Raw genomic sequence first — 22,316 nt, 5'->3', positions numbered from 1 at the left:
TTACCAAATGATGTGCATTGTGTAAAATGAATTACTAATGTAAAAAAAAATACATGATATCAAATGTTTATTAATTACATGTATTTATTTAAACCTCAATGAACAGCTTCAAAAATATTTGATGTTATATGATTAGAGCCATCTCAATAGACAAATTAGGTTAAAATAGGTCAAATGTCTTCTCTCACGATCGAATCGCCTCTAAGAGCGCCACAGCATGTGCTTGGTCCCTGGTGAGCACTCAGCACGTCATCGTCCCTGGAACCAGACTGGACATGATGTCTGCTGGGAATATTGTACGTCATTTCAGTGGTGAGTTGATGCCATTCGCTACTTCTACTTTGCTTTGAGCTTTTGTATTTTTAGATTTTGTTGTGTTAGCCTTGGTGAGCCGTGTCGATCTTAGTGAGCTGAGTTTTGGACAATAAAGATCTTTTTTGATGTGTCTTTGCATCCTGGGGCAGCGCTACAACAAATAAGAGCAAAACATAACAACTCCTTTCACAAGGACCATCTCAGCAATGAAGGCAGACACGTTTGAAGATATTTGATCAAGGCAATGTGTTTACTGCGCATCCCAGGTAATAAACAGGTGTGTTTATGTGGAGTATTTGTTGTTTGAGGATTTATGAGGCAAATCCAATTCAGGCAAGTTTATGATTGGCACGTTTTCTTTTCATGCGGGTCTTGAGGGCTAGTAGGTCGACGTAGAGGATCTGATTGAGGACGGCCGACGCACAGAGTATTCCACCGTGCAAAGCTCCAGCCATGCCGTTACAGAACACATCCTGACCTGCGTGTACGATACATATGCTGTAGTATTACCAGCATCGAGTATTTCATAGTGCTATGTCTGGACTACCTGTTAAGTAGAGACCACCAACTGGTGTTTGGGATCTGGTCCTTGCCACCGTTTGTGGGGTGAAGCGCTCCAGGTTGTGTTCAGCACCGTACATTTCACCTCTTGGGGCACCCAGGTAGTGGACGTTAGTCAGCGGGGTGGCAGCGTCCACCATGACCACCTGAACACAAAACAAACACTTGCCATGTTCATCAAAATAGTGACGCCAATCACGAACATCATTGGTGACACTACTGATCACAATGTTACCGATCGCAACAACACTACTGATGGCAGCAACGCTACTTATCGCAGCAACGCTACTGATGGCAGCAGTGGTACTGATTGATTGCAACAACGTTACTGATCGCAGCAATGGTACTGATTACAACGTTACTGATGGCAACAACGCTTCTGATCGCAGCAACGGTACTGATCCCCAAGCAGTCCAAGTGATCAGTGACACATCCTCGGTGTTTTATTGTTGACATCCTGCATGGATCTTAAATCCCCGGAGGTGAGGATGAGAAGCTGAGGGGCAGACCTTGTCACCTGTACAGGTGCCTGTGCTTGATCAACTGCATCACAAGCCCACACAACTGCTGAGGCAGATTAGAAGGACCTAAAGTTGTATTTGTGGTGTACAGCGCCCTCATGCATTACCTCACCAAGGCACCGCCTCTCAATCCTCATTGGATAGCAGCCAGTCGCGAATATGAATGTATTATATGACTAAATATTGGGGGGGTTCACTGCCTCTAAAAAGCCAAAGACTGATGTAAGGTACACTTGAACAGAGAAAGGCAAACACACACCTTGTCTTTCAGGTGGGGGAAGATGGTCAGGGCCCAGTCCAGCAGTTCTTGAGACATGGCGTGTTTCAGATCCAGGTAGTCCTGCCCCCTCTTGCCCAGCTTTGTCCCCTCCCACTCCTCAAACCACTCATAGCGAGCCATAGTGAGTAAAGTCATGCAGGACTTGCCTGAATCAGAAACAACACAGCGCAAACAGCATTTTTTTCCCCACATAGCAAACATTTCTTGTTTGAAACGTTCCACTTTGCTCCTTTTTGAAAGCAACAACTTGAATTTCCCGTTTGTGTTACAGCTTAAATGTTGGCAGCTCAAATCGTATTCCCATCCACTTTTCCACAAGGGTTCCGTTTCAGACCCACCAGCCAATGGCCAAGATAAGTCACCGACACGCCCACAAAAATGTCACATGGCTCACTCCTCCCCCTCCAAACCCTCCTGCTAGCTTGACGTTAAACGTTCTCATGATTATTTCATGTCTATACTGTACATTATCATCTGATTCCACTACGTAGTCTTATTTTGGTTGAGTTGACTTCTAGCGGTGCACGTTTAACGTTTATCTTTGATTGGCATGCGGAGGAGCAATCCCACCCATCAATTGACACAGCTTTACTTTTGATGTTGTGGATTATTGAGAGTCTTTCTATATCTAAAAAGGATGTGGTGGAACAATGGCAGTATGTGTGTGTATCTTGTATGGATGTGTGGGTTATCAGCCATATTTGTGTGTGTGTGTGTGTGTGTGTGTGTGTGTTACCTGGGTGTCGAACGCTGGCTGTGGGATCTTTGGCGGATGGAAAGGTGATGAACATCATGGGAATGTTCCCCAATACCTGTTCTCTGCTCCGTGAAGAGTACTCTTCCATCCTTCACACACACACAACTTATTTTCATTCATAAGTCATGATTCTGTCACCTGTATACATGTAATATCATGTTGCAAGCTAATAGACAACCCCTCAGGCATCCTGTACATGTGCTTTCTTTTCATACGTACACGATATGACTTGACACACTTGGAACGTAGCAATACGTGAGTTATTAGAAATCGTGTTTGTACTGTATATTTCCAGTGATGGAGAGCAGCACCGCTAATATTTACACTCGCTCACCAGGTTACCAAAACACTTGTCAATGTGACGCAGTGCAGATTTACACCAAGCCCCAAGTGGAAGAACAAGCTCAACATACACCAAGATGGACCTTTTGCTGATGGAGTTGACATTTATTTCGTAACAATGTCACGTATGACATGAATATGACACATAAGATGTTTTTTAGTTTGTACGTGATGCAAGTGTACATGATTTTATTCATTTATTAATAATGTCACATATGGAACTCAGAAAGTGTGAAAAGGCTCAAAAGACATGGAACTTACAGTGAGTCAAGGTCGTTGTCTTTATACATCCAGAAATTGGTGGAAACAACTCCCAGCTCTTCTTTGGTTCCGTCCAGACCAACAAAGACCAAGAAGGAACCCATGCCGTGGCGAACCATACTCAACAAGGACCGGATCTCTAGCCACAAAGTCCAAGGCTCAGAAGTGGAAAAGGAAGCAAAGAGGAAGTGCACGCACGTGCGTCACCTGCTTTTTCTTGGATGTGCTGCGGCAAAAACTTCTGGAAGGTGTTGAAGATTCCTGCATTGGAGATGACAGCAGGAGCAAAGATCTCAATCTCCTCCTGACCTTTCAGCACTGTCACACCTGGAAGCAAACACAAAGACACAACCAGAGATACACACTGGATCCCTGCGTATTCACCAAACACAACATTTGCAGGTTTTTCCTCAAAAGATATCTTTTTTTAAATTAGCTTTAGACTTGTTTTCTCCAAAAATAGGTTTGTTTTTCTTGTATAAAAGACATCTGCTTCACACCAAGTCAGTAATAACTAATAAATACGTGCTAATAGACAGCATCATAATACATACAGTACATCAATTCCCAGTCGCATATACGAACGATTCCTTCCTTTAGCTTCTATTCTTAAATCATTTGTCATCCTTCACTGAAAAGGTGTTCAAAAGCATCAACTTGTTCACAAACATCACACGCCTATGAAGGAGATGGCAAGTGGAGAAACGCTGTTGGATATCAGAGGATGAATATAGGATCAATACTTGATGAATATGTGATAAATATGTAGGATAAATATAAGATGAATATACGATGAAGATATGATAAATATAGGATGAATATATGCTGAATATATGATATAGGATGAATACAAGATGAATATATAAGATAAATATATGATGAAAATATGATAAATATAGGATGAACATAAGATGAATATATAAGATAAATATAGGATTAATATATGATAAATATAGGATTAATATAAGATGAATATATAAGATAAATATATGCTGAATATATAATAAATATAGGATGAATATAAGATGAATATATAAGATAAATACTGTATATGCTGAATATATGATAAATATAGGATGAATACAAGATGAATATATGCTGAATATAAGATGAATATATAAGATAAATATATGATAAATATAAGATAAATATATGCTGAATATATAATAAATATAGGATGAATATAAGATGAATATATAAGATAAATACTGTATATGCTGAATATATGATAAATATAGGATGAATACAAGATGAATATATGCTGAATATAAGATGAATATATAAGATAAATATAGGATGAACATATAAGATAAATATATGATGAATATATGATAAATATAGGATGAATATAAGATGAATATATAAGATAAATATATGCTGAATATATGATAAATATATGCTGAATATATGATAAATATAGGATGAATATAAGATGAATATACAGTATAAGATAAATATATGATAAATATAGGATGAATATAAGATAAATATATAAGATAAATATATGCAGAAGACAGGGTTAGATGGACGCAATTGATTCGCTGTGGCGACCCCTGAAGGGAAAAGCCAAAAGAAGATGACGATAAGATGAATATATAAGATAAATATATGATGAATATAAGATGAATATATAAGATAAATATAAGATGAATATATAAGATAAATATATGATGAATATAAGATGAATATATAAGATAAATATAAGATGAATATATAAGATAAATATATGATGAATATATGCTATAGGATGAATATAAGATGAATATATAAGATAAATATACAATGAATATATGATAAATATTGGATGAATATATAAGATAAATATAGGATGAATATATGATAAATATAGGATGAATATATAAGAAATATATGCTGAATATATGATAAATATAAGATAAATATAGGATGAATATGTGATAAATATAGGATGAATATAAGATAAATATAGAATGAATATGTGATAAATATAGGATGAATATATGATAAATATAGGATGAATGTGATAAGTATAGGATGAATATAAGATGAATATATAAGATAAATATATGATAAATATAAGATAAATATATGCTGAATATATGGTAAATATAGGATGAATATAAGATGAATATATAAGATTAAAAATAGGATAAATATAGGATGAATATATAAGATAAATATATGCTGAATATATCCATCCATTTTCTATACCGCTTCTTCCTCATTAGGGTCACGGTGGCATGCTGGAGCCTATCCCAGCTGACTCTGGACAGGCGGGGTATGCCCTAGACTGGTCGCCAGCCAATCGCAGGGCACATATAGACAAACAACCATTCACACTCACATTCATACCTACGGACAATTTAGAGTCACCAATTAACCTAACATGCATGTTTTTGGAATGTGGGAGGAAACTGGGAGCAAACTTCACACAGAAATGCCCAGGGGAGAATCGAACCAAGGTCTTCCCGATCTCCAAGCTGTTACTGTGTTGGCCAACGTGCTAACCACTAGACCACCGTGCGGCCATGCTGAATATATGATAATAATAATATATGATAAATATAGGATGAATATACAAGATAAATATATGATCAATATATGATGAATATAAGATGAATATATGATAAATATATGATAAATATTGGATGAATATAAGATGAATATAAGATGAATATGTGATAAATATAGGATGACTATATAAGATAACTATATGCTCAATATATCTTTTCTCACCACAAGCGTTCCCTTGCTGGTTTAGCAGAACACGCTGCACGGGAGCTCTGACCAAGACAGCGCCCCCTGTTTGCTGGATGACTGGGATGATATGGAAGGCAAATTCACTGGCGCCCCCTCGTGGGTAGTATGCGCCACGTTTGTAATGATGGACAAGAAGTGCATTGATGAGAAAGCTGGACTGTTTAGGGGGCACACCTTCAAGAAAACAAGCATAGAAGTTTTTGCTTGATCTATGAAATATAAAATAGACTAGTACATGTCACCATATATCACCATAGAAAAGGTAGGCAGATAGAGCTTGTAGGTCCTTGTTGTCTGTGAGACAGGACATGATTTCGGAGTGGTTTGTTGTCGCTAGGCGGAAGACGGTAGATATGCGATCCAATAGGCCAGTCCAAATCAGGAAATTGACTAGCCAATAAGGAATCATCTTCAAACAGGCAATCAGTGGCGTCCTTTGTGAGGCTAACTGCAAGAGAGCACATCAAGTACGCTATACACTCTATGTACATTATGAGTATATATACAGAGTGTATATACACGACAGAGTGGATATACACTATATACACAGTGGATGTACCATATATACGCTCTATACACTGTATATACACGACAGAGTGGATATACACTCTACTGTATACACACAAGATAGTGGATATACAAAGTGTGTATATGGTATATCAGGTCAGCCGAGCCACCTCTAGTGACAGTTTACTTCTTCTAGTGTACCTTCATCAAGCGAAAAAACTCGTCAATGGCGTCCTCCTCCCCTGGGAACTGTTTCTTCAGGCTGGCTGCCATTTCAGTCTTTCCAGCATGGATGTGATACTCTCTGAGCGGTGGAAAGTGGAAAATAGAACATGTGGTATGTAAGGTCAAGTCAGCAAATGGAAATAACAAATACAGTACTTCATCTTCTAACCTATGCTGTCCAGGCGGGCCCAAAAGCAGAGTATCAAAGTGTTGCTCCAGTCGATGAAACTGCAGCTGGCCTTCTGTGATCTGATCCAACGCAACCCTCAGCAGGCTGTTCTCATGAAGCTGGCCCAGGTAATGAATGCCTGACATCAACCGCCATCAGTATTAATATCATTATTATATCTATAACAGCTATGATCAATATGGATGATGCAATATCAAAAGAATGGATTGATCTGATGACGAGATGCAGGTGTGTTTGTACTCTACTGAGTACTTGGTACTGATACTCTACACCAGGGGTGTCAAACTCGTGCCGAGGAGGGCCGAGACACTGTAGGTTTTCTTTCCAGCCAGTCACTAAAGCAGGTGATTTTAATGATCAACACCTTCAGTTTGAGGGAAGGAGCTCATCAATTAAATCACCTGCTGAAGAAACTGGTTGGAGAGAGAACCTGCAGCGTCTCGGCCCTCCAGGGCACCAGTTTGACACATGTGGTCTACACTTGGTACTTTAGTTCATGTATTGATGATACTTATTGATGCTAAAGACTCACTCCTGTTACTTCAATGCGTCATCTTGGCTTTGGAAACTTCTAGAAACATGAAGACGTTTCCTGAGATGGAATAATACACATCTGAAGTACTTTTACATTCATATTATCTCATTTACGCTTGGGAAAAGAGAGAAATGGAAGATTATTTGGAGGGATTTAACAAGCACACGTTTATCAACTGTATGAATTGATCTTTCAGTTCAATCAGTCAATAAATCAACCAACTTCTGGATCACGTTTTTGCTAAAAAAGACTTGAGGAAGTGACATACCCACATCAAACTCAAATCCTTTATTTTGAAAGGTGTGCGTGCATCCACCAGCCTGATCATGTTGCTCCAGAACCAGAACCTTCTTTCCAGCTTTGGACAACAGCGCTGCTGCTGTCAAACCTCCCATCCCGCTGCCAATAACCACAGCATCCAAACCCTGAGGAACACGATCGATGCGAAAACCTTTGGGGGGGGGGGACAGGAAGTACTCATAATCCTAATCGTTATTTGTAGGATTCATTCATTCATGCCATCGCTCCTCTCACAACTCCAACTAAGACTAGAAATGATCTAAATGTCAGAGAAATTGATGAGAGAAAGTGATGTGTCAATTATAGTGACATGTTTCCGTACAAAGGGTTTTTTAAAGTATATTTTTAAAAAGCATATGTACCTGTAAAAAAATAGAAATGTTTACTGACAAACACAAAAGAAGAAAACAGCATTCCAACTTCCTGCGTTCTGCAGACGTACATAAGCTACGCAGCCCCAAATACAAAACATACGCATCAAAACGCTTTCATTGCTGCCTACTTTGCTTTTAACGGCACACTTTTTTATTTTGGAAAACAAATACAAAACAGCTTTTATGGAAACTATTTTCATGATTTTTAAATGAAACACAAAAAAGTGTTAAGTCATTCTCCAATAATCACACTCGTCCGATAAAAATATAGATATACTGTAGTGTAGATAAATAAGATTTGTTTAGTGCATGAAAAGTAATCCGACTATCACAATAAAACATCTTAGCGTTAGGCTATTTCGAGTAATACTGTATATCATTCAGTCACCATTTATTCTTTTATCCCACATTCCAAAAACGTGAATGTTAGCTTCATTGGAGACTCTAAATTGTCCATAGGTATGAATGTGATTGGTTGTCTATATGTGCCCTGCCATTGGCTGGACACCAGTCCAGGGTGTACCCCGCCTGTCGCCCAAAGTCAGCTGGGATAGGCTCCAGCATACGCCCGTGACCCTAAGCGGCATAAGCGATAAGCGACATAAAAAATGGATGGATGGATGGATGCTTCCAATATGCCGAGGGCAATAAAAAAGGAGCTGTGTTATTAAAATGGCCCCCAGACCACACTTGGACACCCTTGGATGATTAGCTTAGCTTTTACTCAAGCATGGAGGATGCAGACAAGCGTAACAGGAAGACTCTGGTGAACGTGAATGATTTATTTCTTAGTATCTTTCAGGAAGTGGAAGTGTTCCCAAACAACGGAGGAGGCTGTATTTGTTAAACGCATGCATGTTCAGTGACACGGCTAGCTATGGACATCATGGCGCAGGTAAAACCTTCAAAGTAAAAGCATTGTAGATAGTAAAGTTATTCCAATGAGGTTTGGGGGTGGGTCATGTGTACTTTGTGCAGGTAAAGGTGATCTTACCTCTCTTCAGCCTGTCATCCCTCTTTTTGTCGTCGTTCTCCAAAGCTCCTGGAGGCCTGACGTTCTTCTCACTGAACACCTTGTAGCGCCGCCCGAAGGTCAGGAAGGTGATCACCAGCCCCACAAACACCACAGCAAGCAGCCACCACCACATCGTCCAGCCTGGACCAGCTGAATAAAGGAAAGTACGTGATGGACGGCAGCGCGTTATATAGTGAAGACGTGATGAGTGCTGGGTATGGGTAGAAATACTTCAAAACTCATGACATGTTGGCAATGATGGTGTGACGGAGAACACACAGAAGTACTTGTTTAGCCACTGATAATCACATTAGCAAGTACAAGCAGTACTCACTACTCCACTACTACCTTAGGCTACTTTTTCGAGCAGACCTTTAACGCTACGTTAAAGGTTAAACAAAGACAAACAGTCTTCTCTGCTAAGATGCTTGCTTACTCGTGCCGGGATGAGCACATGACGTTTCATTACACTCATAGCAAATATTCACAACTCAACATTACATTTGGGTCATGTAATATCATCCTGAATACTTCAATATGACTATGCAGTACATCCATCATATTTGTGCACCAGGACTATATGGGAAGAACTGGGAAGAATGCACATGGCAACATATTGATTATCCACTTCTTGTGTGACTCATTCATTTATTGATTAGCATAGAAATCTTGTCACATTTGAATCTTGTGACACCCCTAATATATACGGTATATACGCTGTATGTATATGTATGTATGCATAGGGTGGGGCTGCTTGAGTTGGTCATGATTTAGACAGAGTGTGGTTTCGGGGTGCAAAGTAGTAAGGGAGAGCTAAGTGAGTCAATGCAAGAGAGAGAGTGGAGGAATCTGGACGTCTAGAGGTCTAGTCGTGGAACTTCATGACTCCCTCAAAGCCGTGGAAGGTGAAAGCTTCCAGCAGAGGACTGCAGGTCTCTCGGGCCAAGCAAGCCATCCTGTTGTTTTCACAGCTTTCCTCACTGCCCGGCTTGATGTACACCCCGTCCGCAGAGTGAATGGAAGGATCCTCGTCAAAGTAGTTATGGGGGCGCAGCAGAACCCCGCCCCCATTCCCCACAGTCACGGTGTTGGGGATGTCCTCGGCATGAGGAATGTGGAGGAATCCGGTGGTGACCCAAGCAACCAGATCCTGGAAATACACAAACAGTCATCTCCAATACCTTGTATTTGGTGTTGCCAGGTGTACTTTTCACCTTCACCTCATTCTCAATGCTCTCATTGTCTTGGATGTACGAGCTAAAGTCAACTGCTGCCTTCCATATGTTGTTCTGATTGTACAAACTACTGCTGGTCTGCTCCAAGTCCTTGTGCTTGGTGATAGCAACCTTATACCTACACACACACACACACACACACACACACACACACACACACACACACACACGCGTACAGAGGCACAGACCCAATGATAAATGTTATGTTAAACGATATTAAAATGAAGATATGATGTTAAATGTTATGTTAAATGATATTAAAACAAGATATGATGTTAAATGTTATGTTAAATGATATTAAAATGAAGATATGATGTTAAATGTTATGTTAAATGATATTAAAACAAGATATGATGATAATTGTTATGTTAAATGATATTTAAATGAAGATATGATGTTAAATTTTATGTTAAATGATATTAAAACAAGATATGTTAAATGTTATGTTAAACGATATTAAAATGAAGATATGATGTTAAATGTTATGTTAAATAATATTAAAACAAGATATGATGTTAAATGTTATGTTAAATGATATTAAAATGAAGATATGATGTTAAATGTTATGTTAAATGATATTAAAACAAGATATGATGTTAAATGTTATGTTAAATGATATTTAAATGAAGATATGATGTTAAATGTTATGTTAAAATCCATCTAGCTGAAGCAGAAGAAGGCAGAAGTATAGCACAGCCCCGTGTTTGTGTGTCACGTGAGTGGTTTAGTCGCTAGGATGTAGTTTGGTCGCACCTGGCCCAGGACATGGCTCTCTCTTCTGCCTGGCTCTCAGGGAGGTGGTCTCCAATGAAGCTGAGTACTTGGAGTCTGTAGGAACGCTGATGGCCCCAGGCGTTGGTTTTGTTGCTGGCTATGTGGAAGTAGCGAGGAGTTTTGGCATCATGACGCAGAGCCGCTCCCTGCAGGGATGACATCATCACTTCATTTACATTTAAAATAATACAGATTGGGTGTGAAAGTGCTTCCCACATCATAAAGCTCATGAAGATCAAGCTTACCTGTTCTGATTTCACTTGCTTCTCCACCAGCTGAGGAACCATGGCGTAGCGCCCTGACATCCATGGGACCGTCACGTTCACAAACTCCATATCTTTGGTCTGGAAGACGTTTTTCACTCCTGGAATCAAACAACAGCAAATATTGGAGTATTTTAATTAAGTATCTATTGTATCATGCGCCAGATATCCAGTTCTCTCCAGTAGGGGGTGCTCTTACTTCCACAGACGCGGACAAAACAAATCCACTGTACAGATGGTACCACGTGTTGCTAGTATATGCATTTGTGGTACAGATCGTGTGACCATACCACAGTTTGTCATAGAATTTGCAGTAGTGGTGTTGTAAGTAGACGTGATTTATGTATGAATATGAACATGAATATAAATATGAATATGAGCATAAATATGAATATAAATATTCATATTAATATGAATATGAACATAAAGATGAATATGAATATGAACATGAATATAAATATGAATATGAACATGAATATAAATATGAATATGAACATAAAAATGAAAAACAATATAAATATGAATATGAACATGAATATGAACAAGAATATAAACATGAACATTAATATAAATATGAACATGAACATAAATATGAATATAAATATGAATATGACAATAAATATGAACAAGAATATAAATATGAATATGAACATGAATATGAACAAGAATATAAATATGAACATGAATATGAACATAAATATCAATATCAACATAAATATGAACATAAATATGAACATAAACATGAACATGAACTTGAACATAAATATAAATATGAACATGAACATAAATATGAACATGAACATAAATATGAATATAAATATGAATATGACAATAAATTTGAACAAGAATATAAATATGAATATGAACATGAATATGAACAACAATATAAATATGAACATGAATATGAACATAAATATCAATATCAACATAAATATGAATATAAATATGAACATAAACATGAACATGAACTTGAACATAAATATAAAAATGAACATGAACATAAATATGAATATAAATATGAATATGAACATAAATATGAACAAGAATATAAATATGAACATGAATATAAATATGAACACGAATATGAATATGAACATAATATCAATATGAACATAAATATGAACATGAACATGAACATTCATTGTAAGTGTAGCATCGTGTCTGTGATGGCCAGATGAAGAGTAAGAAGAAGATGAAGACCGAAGCGGATGTTTAGGGCGTGGCCACTCGGGGGCCTCAATTATCGTTTCTCATTTAAAGATGTTGTCATTGAGTTGTCATTATTCTTAATGTTTTCATCATTAATGATGTCAATTCATGTTGTTTCCAACCAGGTTTACTACCAACTCTGACAATGAAGAAACGTATGAAGAAGACTATACGGCACGTGAAATATTTCTTAGACAAAGCGGACTTGAGCATTTTTCATGTGGAAAGCACCACAAGTGTGTGTGTGTGTGTATACTTGACTAAGTTTCTGGTAAGAACAAAAGGAACGTGCTCCTCACCCAACACGTCCAGATCCACCTTAAAGTTGATTAAGTGCGTGTGGATGTTCCCCAGGACCTTTTCCGCCACCTGGTGGCCGTGTTTCAGACTGCCATCCACCAAATACGAAGACGAGATGTATCCTGTGGCGTGCACCTTTGCTCCTACAGACCCACTTTGGTAGAAGATGAAATCCCACAGGTAGTCATAGTTCCCGATTGCCGTGATGGTCCGGAACACCAGGGCGCTGTTGACCATGCCGCCATAACCGTTACTGAAAAAGTCAGAGAAGTGCCTGCGTAGCGGCTGACCAAAGTTGTGCTCAAAAATGCAGATAGAATTCCTGAACCTAACGGGGGCGGAGACATCTATGTAGCGGTACGTGTCCACATAAGTGGCTTGGTGGGGCAATCGGTGCCACGGACCAGTTCATGTGCAAAGCGCCCGATTCCGATGCTGGAGTCCAAAAACTTGGTGAGGATCATCCCAGGCGTCACCGAGCCGTACACAGACATGGCTTCTTGCACGCTCAGCTCGTACACGATTCTCTCTCCCTTAAAGCGCACGTCAAAGACCCGCATGCCGGTGAGGGAACTCAGTCCGAAAGCAAAGCTCCAGTTCAGGTAGAGGACGTGGTTGTCACTGATGCTGAAGCGTTTCCCTTCTACGTAAAACTGCATGGGGCTGAGCTGCAGAGGTTTCTTCTTGGGTTTCAGCGAGTCATAATCGACGGCCTCCTTGTAAACGATTCTTTTCACAGAACCCGCCGCGTATTTCTGCCTGAGTTCTTCCACGGTGTCAAAGTACTGGCCGTTGTACAGAAGTTTCTCTACCGTCCAGCAGGAGGCGTTTAGGCTCTCGTGGTTGATGAGTATCTCCAAACCTACAGGGTGGATGTACATGCCGCTGAAGTTCCTGAACAATGATACCCATGTTTTTCTGTCTCCGGATCGGACTCCGCGGGGCATTTGCTCAAACGGGTTAAGTGTTTTGTTGCCGAAGCTCTCCTTAACGACGTCCTCCATCTTTGCCAGCTGCTCTTTCAGAAACTTAGTCAGAAAGTGGTACTCCCCGATGGTCGCAGTGCGCGCGTTGATCGGCAGCTCCGTTTTGTACTTCTTCCTGGTGACGTCCTTGTGGTACCTAGGCTTAGGCAGGGGCCCCACCACATACTCCTTAATGTGGCCCCTGGATCCGTAGAAGACCACCACGGTGGCTTCACGCACCGGCTCAGGACCCGCCCCGTCCAAGTAGGCCAACACGTCGACTTTCCTGGGCAGAGACAGCTCGATTAAGAACAGGAAGTTATCAGACGGCTTGGTGAGTTGCTTGGTGCTGATGTCCAAGTCCTTCTGCTGGACCATGTACTGCTGGACCTGCAGGTACTCCTCCAGAGTGACATCTGCGAACACGCGGCTGCGCTCGTCATGTTTGCCTTTGAGAGGATGAACGCGCTGAGTGGAACACGCGGGCGCCCTGCTGGAGACTATGCCGATCAATATCATGTTGACTAGAACTGAGACCAGGACCGAGACAAGAAGTGTCCATTTCACCAGGGAGTTCATCTTATGCTTTTGTCCTCACACGGAGACTGAGTCCAGTAGTGAGAAGATGTAAAAAATGTAAGCTTTCTGGGATGGCCCCCACCCCACCCACTCCCCCGCTTCTTCCTGCCTTGGGGATACTATGATTGCCAGAACCAGTCCCACATCTGAGTGGACTCACACTCCTTGAAGACTCAACCTTAGTAGGACATGATGAATACCAGCGAAGTCCATCAAGAATGATTGCGCAACACCACAGAAAGGCTGAATAAGACATTCTAAGAACTCTGTCGTAACCTCCTGGTTCTGGTATGTGTACGAGCGTGTGGGAGCGTGTGGGAGCGACCCACTACGGGCCTCCCCCACACATGGCCATATGTGCACACACACACACACACACACACACACAAGCATTTGGAGATGTTTATCTACGCCAATGGAAGCTAACCTCAAAAAGTAAAACCATGGTGGGGGAGCTCACGCACACACACACACAGACAAACGTGTTTGAAGTCAAGCTTCGTAAACATGAATGTTGACATGAATAAGTTGGCCTGCAGTCAAGTTACTTAGTGGATGAAACAAGCGTTTAGTAAAACATTTCAGGTGGCTGATACCAACAACGGTTACTACGACACATTACACAACACTACACACTACTACACGTTTCACTGCACAATGCTTTTGGATGCATTTTGTGTACCCAAAGTTTGAAAAGGTGCACCAGGATTCATCACCACAGTAACTCCAATCAGTAATTGGTCCTCAGCACTTGGAATGTGCCATAAAAGTCATCTAGTCATGTAATGTATCAAATACAGATTTTATTTTAGTGAATGTTACTTTTACTATGTCGCCCTCTTCAGGTTGAATTGCTTCCATTTTTTTTACTTTTTTACTTATAGCACTTCTCTTACCTTTCTTATCGTTGAGTTTTACTTTTTTTTTTTTACATTTTTACATTTATTACATTTTTTTTACTGTAAATCTGAAAGAACTCTCTTAAAAAAAACAATCCATAAAACCGTGCTATGAAAAGCAAATGCACCGTATTCCATGCATACATTGTGCTTTGCAAAAGAAATGTTTAAAAAACTTATCGAGAGGGAAGTTTATTTTGAAAGGAATTGAATGGCAGTGGCTGTTGTTATTCCGGCCAAAGGTGCCGAGTAGGCGTGTCCATGACGCTGACGTAAACACAACGCACTGACGAGATTATACTCAATCTTGGTGGTTTTGTGAAGAATATGTTTTAATGTGGACACATCATGGATTCATACATTAACGTCAAGGTCAATTTCAGGGGAAATTCCAAGAATTTCCTTCTGTCGGGATCCGAGACCAAGAGCTGGGACTCGATGGAGGCCATGGTAAGCTCATAAATGATAAAACACACCTATCACTGAGCTAACAGCTACACACAGCTATACACACCTAGCACTGAGCTAACAGCTAAACACACATATCACGGACCTAACAGCTACACTCACCGAGCACTGAGCTAACAGCTAAACACATCTAGCACTGAGCTAACAGCTAAACACACATATCACGTACCTAACAGCTACACTCACCTAGTACTGAGCTAACAGCAAACACACCTAGCACTGAGCTAACAGCTAAACACACATATGACGGACCTAACAGCTACACTCACCGAGCACTGAGCTAATAGCTAAACACACCTAGCACTGAGGTAACAGCTAAACACACCTAGCACTGAGATAACAGCTAAACACACATATCACGGACCTAACAGCAACACTCACCGAGCACTGAGCTAACAGCTAAACACACCTAGCCCTGAGATAACAGCTAAACACACATATCACGGACCTAACAGCTACACTCACCTAGCACTGAGCTAACAGCTAAACACACATATCACGGACCTAACAGCTACACTCACCGAGCACTGAGCTAACAGCTAAACACACATATCACGGACCTAACAGCAACACTCACCGAGCACTGAGCTAACAGCTAAACACACCTAGCCCTGAGATAACAGCTAAACACACATATCACGGACCTAACAGCTACACTCACCTAGCACTGAGCTAACAGCTAAACACACATATCACGGACCTAACAGCTACACTCACCTAGCACTGAGTTAACAGCAAACACACCTAGCACTGAGTTAACAGCAAACACACCTAGCACTGAGATAACAGCTAAACACACATATCACGGACCTAACAGCTACACTCACCGAGCACTGAGCTAACAGCTAAACACACATATCACGGACCTAACAGCAACACTCACCGAGCACTGAGCTAACAGCTAAACACACCTAGCCCTGAGATAACAGCTAAACACACATATCACGGACCTAACAGCTACACTCACCTAGCACTGAGCTAACAGCTAAACACACATATCACGGACCTAACAGCTACACTCACCTAGCACTGAGTTAACAGCAAACACACCTAGCACTGAGATAACAGCTACACTCACCGAGCACTGAGCTCACAGCTAAACACACCTAGCACTGAGATAACAGCTAAACACACATATCACGGATCTAACAGCTACACTCACCTAGCACTGCGCTAACAGCTAAACACGCATATCACGGACCTAACAGCTACACTCACCTAGCACTGAGCAAACAGCTACACACACCAAGCACTGAGCAATGTTGGTCTATATTGATCTTCATAGGTCATTTTTAATACTGAACGTGTGTGTGATAAATCTACCAGTGCATAAAATAAGCAGCAATGCTGGACTTTTCCAAAAGAAAGAAATGGGATGAGTCCCGCTTCTTTGCAGCTTTCTACAAAATCTTTGTGTGAATTTGTGCTGATGTTGGACCTGACCATCACCATCTCTGTCCTAATTCATCACACATGCTTTTTTGATTTGTTATCATAAGTTGTGATTCAGCTCAATGATATTTTACTTAATTATATTAATTATAATATTCAACAATACTTACTTTTTGGTTTGTGTGTGGTCAAAAGTGCAAAAGTAAGTATAGAAATATCCACCCATCCATCTTCTATACCGCTTCTCCTCTTTGAGGGTCGCGGGGGCATGCTGGAGCCTATCCCAGCTGACTTCGGGCGACTGGCGGGGTACACCCTGGACTGGTCGGCAGCCAATCACAGGGCACATATAGACAAACAACCATTCACACTCACATTCACACCTATGGACAATTTAGAGTCTCCAATGAAGCTACCATGCATGTTTTTGGAATGTGGGAGGAAACAGGAGTACCCGGAGAAAACCCACGCATGCACGGGGAGAACATGCAAACTCCACACAGAAATGCCCAAGGGAGAATTGAACCCAGGTCTTCCCATCTCCTGACTATGACTGTGTGGCCAACATGCTAACCACTAGACCACCGTGCGGCCAGTATAAAAATATACTTTTTTCAAATATTGGTGTTAGTGTGGACATGGACAGACTGGTCTTGGTCTTCTGGAACTTAAATCACATCATTGTCAGCATCTGTCAAACACACAAATGTTACCACTCGTGTGTGTGTGTGTGTGTGTGTGTGTGTGTGCGCATGTGCACAGGTGAAGCGCTCCTTTAGCTTGAGCAGCCTTCAGTTGACCTACTTTGACGAGGACAACGAAGAGGTGACAAAGTCTCTAACAGTAACTCACTACATTTACATGCACTATAAATACTGTATCAATGATTACATGAATGTTACCATGACATGAATTATTGCATGAATGTCACCTTTTGAAGTATTTGTTGGTAATATGGTTGTTGGTGCTTTCCATGCAGTAAAAGCATGAAGTATTTGTTGGTCTTAGTGTTTGTGTTAGAAGAGTTGGCATCCATTGAATGTGTGTGTGTGTGTGTGTGTGTGTGCTGGTATGAGCTGTCCCGTAACAAAACACCTTGTTGTTGTTGTTCTGCTAGGTGTCCATCAACAGTCAAGGTAAGACTCTAGCAGCTGTTTTTACACCAGGGGTCTCCAACAGCATATTTGCATGTTTATCACTTTTCAATTCAGGCATGATGCCTGACTGACCACAAAACAGCATAAAAACAATAAGCACTTTGGGCATCATTCATGAAACGTTCTTACGCACAAATGTGTTCGTAAAGCCTTCTTACGAAGATTTTTGGCATTCACGAAACGTGTACTTAATTCACAGTTCTTAGATCTAAGAACAAATTCCACGAACGCTCAGGAGGACTCTTACGCACAAATACAGCTTGCACTTTCAATGCACAATCGCCCTCATGATGGGTTTTGCAACCTGATCCCAAAAAATGTAGTGCAAATAAAATATCCCAACAATTATTTATCATCAAAACAACTAAAATATACTCCATGGATAAATATATATTCAAATCCCAATTCATCCAAAAAAAAAAAAGAATTTCACAATTAGAATATGTAAATATTTTCTGCCAATTAAGTCCTATTTAAATTGAATAATCCGCAGACCCCACAAGAACAAATGTACAACCTAAAGCACACACGTACACGCTCCTGCGTGGAGCGCACCATCGGTATACTCAAGGGACGCTGGATGTGTTTGGACACTGCAGGTGGAAGGCTGCTCTACAAACCAGAAAAGGTAGGTTTTGTAGTATTTAACATTAGGTTTTAGTTTATTTATGTTTGGAATGGCAAAAAAATAAGAGGCAAACATTCAGATTCTTTGTTTGTGAAGCCTCTCATTAATCCAGGAATTCTCCATTGCAAATATGTTTTATTTGGTCAACTGGATAAATATTTGATTCTGTTGTTGCAGGTGTGCAGGATCATAATGGCCTGCTGCGTCTTGCATAACATCGCAATGAAACGTGGTGTGCCTATTGCGCACGTAGCACCCCCAGATAACGACATGAGCCCCCAGCCACGTCTTGAGCCAGAGCACGGGGCTGCTGTATTAATTAGGCAGCGTCTAATCAATCAAATGTAACCACAGAAAAAATAAATTGTCACACACAAACTATGTATTTTGACTTTATTTTTTTTTCTAGAGTTTCCGAAATAGTTTGGAGTGTAATGGCAATTTGAGAAAGTGAGTGTGCTATTTGTTGTTGACTGTCCAGTACAGCATCAGAGATGATTCTGGGGTGACGGGAGGAAGCAGACACTTGTGTCGGAAACCTGGTTCGTGTCGGGGTTCGGGCCTGAGTCGGGATTTGTTCTTTTGTTATCGCCTGTGTTTTCTATCCTACTATGTCCTCTGAAATCAAATGAAAGAGCTATAGGGGTGAAGATAGAAATAAATAAAACCGAATTAAAAGTCTAAATTTGAAGTGTGGAATTATAAGAGAACCACAAAGGCCCCAAAGTTTGGTAACAAAGACAGGACAGCATAAATTTGAAAGGCATTTACATTGTTAAAATAGCAAAATGTGACTCACCAGCTTTGGAATCAGATATGAAAAATAAAAAGTCCACATCCGTATCCAGGGCCTGGGTGTTTGGAACCCCACTGACGGATGTCTCCCCGATGATGGCGATGATTCTCTCATCCACCTGTGAGGGGCCTGCACTGATTGATGGCCCACCTCCCGTTTCCTCCAGATCCCTCCGGTGCAGTGCAATCTTTTTTTTTTACTCTGATTTTAAGTCAAAACACTTCTTTTTTACCTCTGCGATGGTGCGTTTCTCCGTGGAAACGGCATTTATGTTGCCTGCAATGGTGCTCCATGCCGACTCTTTTTGGATGGCCTGATGACCGGTGGATACACTTGAAAATAAGGTGGTCTTGTGTTCGGTCACTCCTTGTAAAAGCACCTCTATTTCTGTAGAATTGAAGTTTTTCTTTCGTTTGTTGTCCAGCTGCTCCTCAGTCTTGCCCTTGCGCTTTAGCATCTTGGCCTCCAGCTTACCTTATATAGGAAATAATAGACGGTGACCTATGCAAATTAGGCCTCACATGCACGGGCATCGCAGTTGGCATTCATCAACCTAAGAACACCGGTGCGAACGATTATCCCTACTTAAGAACGTGTCGTGAATGTGGCGCAGTTTCCAACCCACGCCTTCTTAAGTACAGTTCTTAAGAAGACTTTTAAGAAGATGTTCGTGAATGAGGCCCATTGTTTGCTTTGTAAATAAAGTGCAATAAAAGACAAATAGCTCACCTGCCCTTTCTAAGGTCAGGTATTGTTTACATATTTTCCCTTACCGGTACCAAATTGGCACTTTTAAAATGGTGCCGGTGCTTAAACGGTGTCAACGTACACCTTTTGTCCAAGAACAATATGATATATTTGATGTGAAGTTAGCCAAAGCAGCTGCTTGTGCTGTTATGTTGTGGTGCTGTGAGATAAAGATGAGGGTGGATAACGACCTATGATGCTGCTTCCAGTTACCATACCTCACTTCAATGGCAGGAAGTGGATATTAAATATGAATTCATAGGAAGTACAGTGGACGTGCCTCACGGTGGTGGTCAGCAGAGGCTGTTCTGCTCTGTTATCTCCTTCAAAACCCTGCCAGTAAGTTGAAAGTGAAAACAAATTCTAATACACAATATAGTCAGAATAGAAAAAACAGCCACCAAAATGTTGTGGCTCTGTATGCTTTATTAAGTGCAATATTGTATTCATTTAAAAACAACATGAGGCAAGGCACAGTTAACTGCTTACTTTTTGGGTTAGGATTATGAGCGTTTACCTTCCTTGCTTCCTTGCATGATATAAATGGTGAAGGACATTGGAGACCCCTGCTTTAGACTCGTGTGTTGAAAGAACGCATGTAGATTTCACCTTGAAATTCATCTTTCTGCTTCTGTTACAGTGGAGTATGAAGAGGCATTGAAGGTCAAGTGCACGCAGGACGTTTCTATCCTACTGCTGTTATTTTGACAACTGACTTGAAGATGTTATTATTGCTTTTTAAATCTCTTCACGTTATGTTTCACACCTGCTGGCCAGAGCGGCGAGGTCATGTGATCATCATCTAAGAGTGGTCTAGGATGAAAACCACAGCATTTGCACTAGCAGGCCCCAAACTTTGGAACACTCTCCCCCCTGAACCTTACACCTGCTGCTTCCATGGAGAGTTTCCAACCAAGGCTAGAAAGACACTTGGCTGTTAAAGCAAGCTGAAGTGCATTTGTTTAATTTCTACTTTGTATTGTATTGTTTTATCCTCCTATGGTAATATCTGCTAGCATACTGCTTGTTACTCCTGCACAGCACTTTGGGGCAGCAGTGGCTCTTTTCAAATTTCTAAACAACCTTGACAATCACTTCATCACACAAGTGACAACTTCAACACTGCTATAATAGCCCACCTTAGCACCTATAAGGCCCCCACCAGTGCAGGGCCCGCAAAAGCACATGTGCACTGAGGGAACTGCCTCCCCAGCCGAGGTCCTCCCTCCTTCAGCACACACCCCCACCCTATTGATATAGTTGTAACATGCGGCTAGCTGGAGTTGATAGTATACAATAGTTGAGTAGTATTTTGTTTCCAACTAACTGCTTTTTCTTCCAGAGTGCAGCCAGACAGGGAAATCGACTCCACATGAACGTGTACGAGACACGTGGCCATCCAGCAAGGGTCTCCACCTCCAAGGCTGGTGTTGCAGAGCCAAAGAGGGGCTTCAGACCCCCTCAGCAGTGTCCTACTCTTGCCCAGGTTGTCAGTCGCAAGGTTCAGGCTGCAGTGCCAGAGCAAGGCCTGGTAAGCATCCACATTCTTGGTAGCAATGCGTCTGTGTAGGCTCTCAGTCGTACAGGAGTTGTCCAACGAGGGAAAGGCTTCTTGAGACGTCATCTGTACTTCTGTGAAGAAGATGTCGGATGTTTTGCTCCTCATCCAAAGAGCTTCGTCAGCGAACTAACAAGTGCTGGTAGCCTAGGCCTTAAATACAGTAAGAGTGGGCGGAATTGGTGTGCCAATGCCCTCTTCCTATTGGTTCCTTACACTAAGACTGGGAGGAGTTGTGGTCTAATCCTCTCCTTCCATTAGCACCTCAGATCAAAGGGAAGTGTATCTCCCTGTAGTTGGGTATGAACGACCCTGATACTGGCTCGTTAGCATCTATTGTTCTGGCTCGGCCCTGGCTTCACCTCATTTGCAAGACTAAGAGCTGTGGGTTTTGGTCTTAGTAACCTGCTGAACACAGGGTCCA

The 22,316-nt window shown here is 41.0% G+C and overlaps 3 protein-coding genes and 1 long non-coding RNA gene across 11 annotated transcripts in view; 2 read left to right on the top strand and 2 right to left on the bottom strand.

The window, feature by feature from the left end:
* Window positions 1-90: 90 nt before the first annotated feature.
* LOC129171702 (all-trans-retinol 13,14-reductase-like) lies at window positions 91-9,200 on the bottom strand. The gene is made up of 12 exons (XM_054760626.1): window positions 8,902-9,200; window positions 7,502-7,684; window positions 6,678-6,816; window positions 6,485-6,587; window positions 6,029-6,224; window positions 5,753-5,950; window positions 3,245-3,364; window positions 3,038-3,176; window positions 2,414-2,523; window positions 1,657-1,823; window positions 863-1,022; window positions 91-793 (listed from the first exon to the last, which is right to left on the bottom strand). The coding sequence occupies exons 1-12, from the start codon at window positions 9,053-9,055 to the stop codon at window positions 645-647; spliced, it is 1,818 nt and encodes a 605-aa protein (XP_054616601.1). The 5' UTR covers window positions 9,056-9,200; the 3' UTR covers window positions 91-644.
* Window positions 158-10,503, top strand: LOC129171703 (uncharacterized). Its single transcript, XR_008566821.1, has 4 exons — window positions 158-312; window positions 6,480-6,620; window positions 6,691-6,805; window positions 8,947-10,503. It is a non-coding gene; the product is annotated as an uncharacterized LOC129171703 (long non-coding RNA).
* On the bottom strand, window positions 9,570-14,506 carry aoc2 (amine oxidase copper containing 2). The gene is given in 6 exon segments (XM_054760625.1): window positions 9,570-10,072; window positions 10,143-10,275; window positions 10,911-11,077; window positions 11,177-11,295; window positions 12,703-13,086; window positions 13,089-14,506. Coding segments are annotated over 6 exon segments (2,247 nt in total). The 5' UTR covers window positions 14,248-14,506; the 3' UTR covers window positions 9,570-9,787.
* An 868-nt stretch (window positions 14,507-15,374) lies between these two features.
* Window positions 15,375-22,316, top strand: part of nbr1b (NBR1 autophagy cargo receptor b) — a 48,337-nt gene continuing 41,395 nt past the window's right edge. For 5 of the 8 annotated variants that reach the window (XM_054758571.1, XM_054758569.1, XM_054758566.1 and 2 more), the window contains exons 1-5: window positions 15,375-15,596; window positions 17,769-17,831; window positions 18,124-18,142; window positions 20,975-20,997; window positions 21,677-21,865. In XM_054758571.1, coding sequence (XP_054614546.1) covers window positions 15,495-15,596; window positions 17,769-17,831; window positions 18,124-18,142; window positions 20,975-20,997; window positions 21,677-21,865 — 396 coding nt within the window. In that variant the 5' untranslated portion in view covers window positions 15,375-15,494. The remainder of the gene's footprint in view (window positions 15,597-17,768; window positions 17,832-18,123; window positions 18,143-20,974; window positions 20,998-21,676; window positions 21,866-22,316) is intronic. The other 3 variants (XM_054758565.1, XM_054758570.1, XM_054758568.1) reach the window with 1 other exon arrangement.

Source organism: Dunckerocampus dactyliophorus, chromosome 18 (genome assembly GCF_027744805.1).
Source record: "Dunckerocampus dactyliophorus isolate RoL2022-P2 chromosome 18, RoL_Ddac_1.1, whole genome shotgun sequence".
NCBI lineage: Eukaryota > Metazoa > Chordata > Actinopteri > Syngnathiformes > Syngnathidae > Dunckerocampus > Dunckerocampus dactyliophorus.
This window is presented reverse-complemented; position numbering and strand designations above follow the sequence as displayed.

Coding starts and splice junctions, on each gene's coding strand:
- LOC129171702 (XM_054760626.1), bottom strand. CDS start 9,055: ATGTGGTGGTGGCTGCTTGCTGTGGTGTTTGTGGGGCTGGTGATCACC. Junction 3,177..3,244: donor GCACATCCAAGAAAAAGCAG/GTGACGCACGTG, acceptor CTTTGTGGCTAG/AGATCCGGTCCTTGTTGAGT. Junction 794..862: donor TGGTGGTCTCTACTTAACAG/GTAGTCCAGACA, acceptor TCGTACACGCAG/GTCAGGATGTGTTCTGTAAC.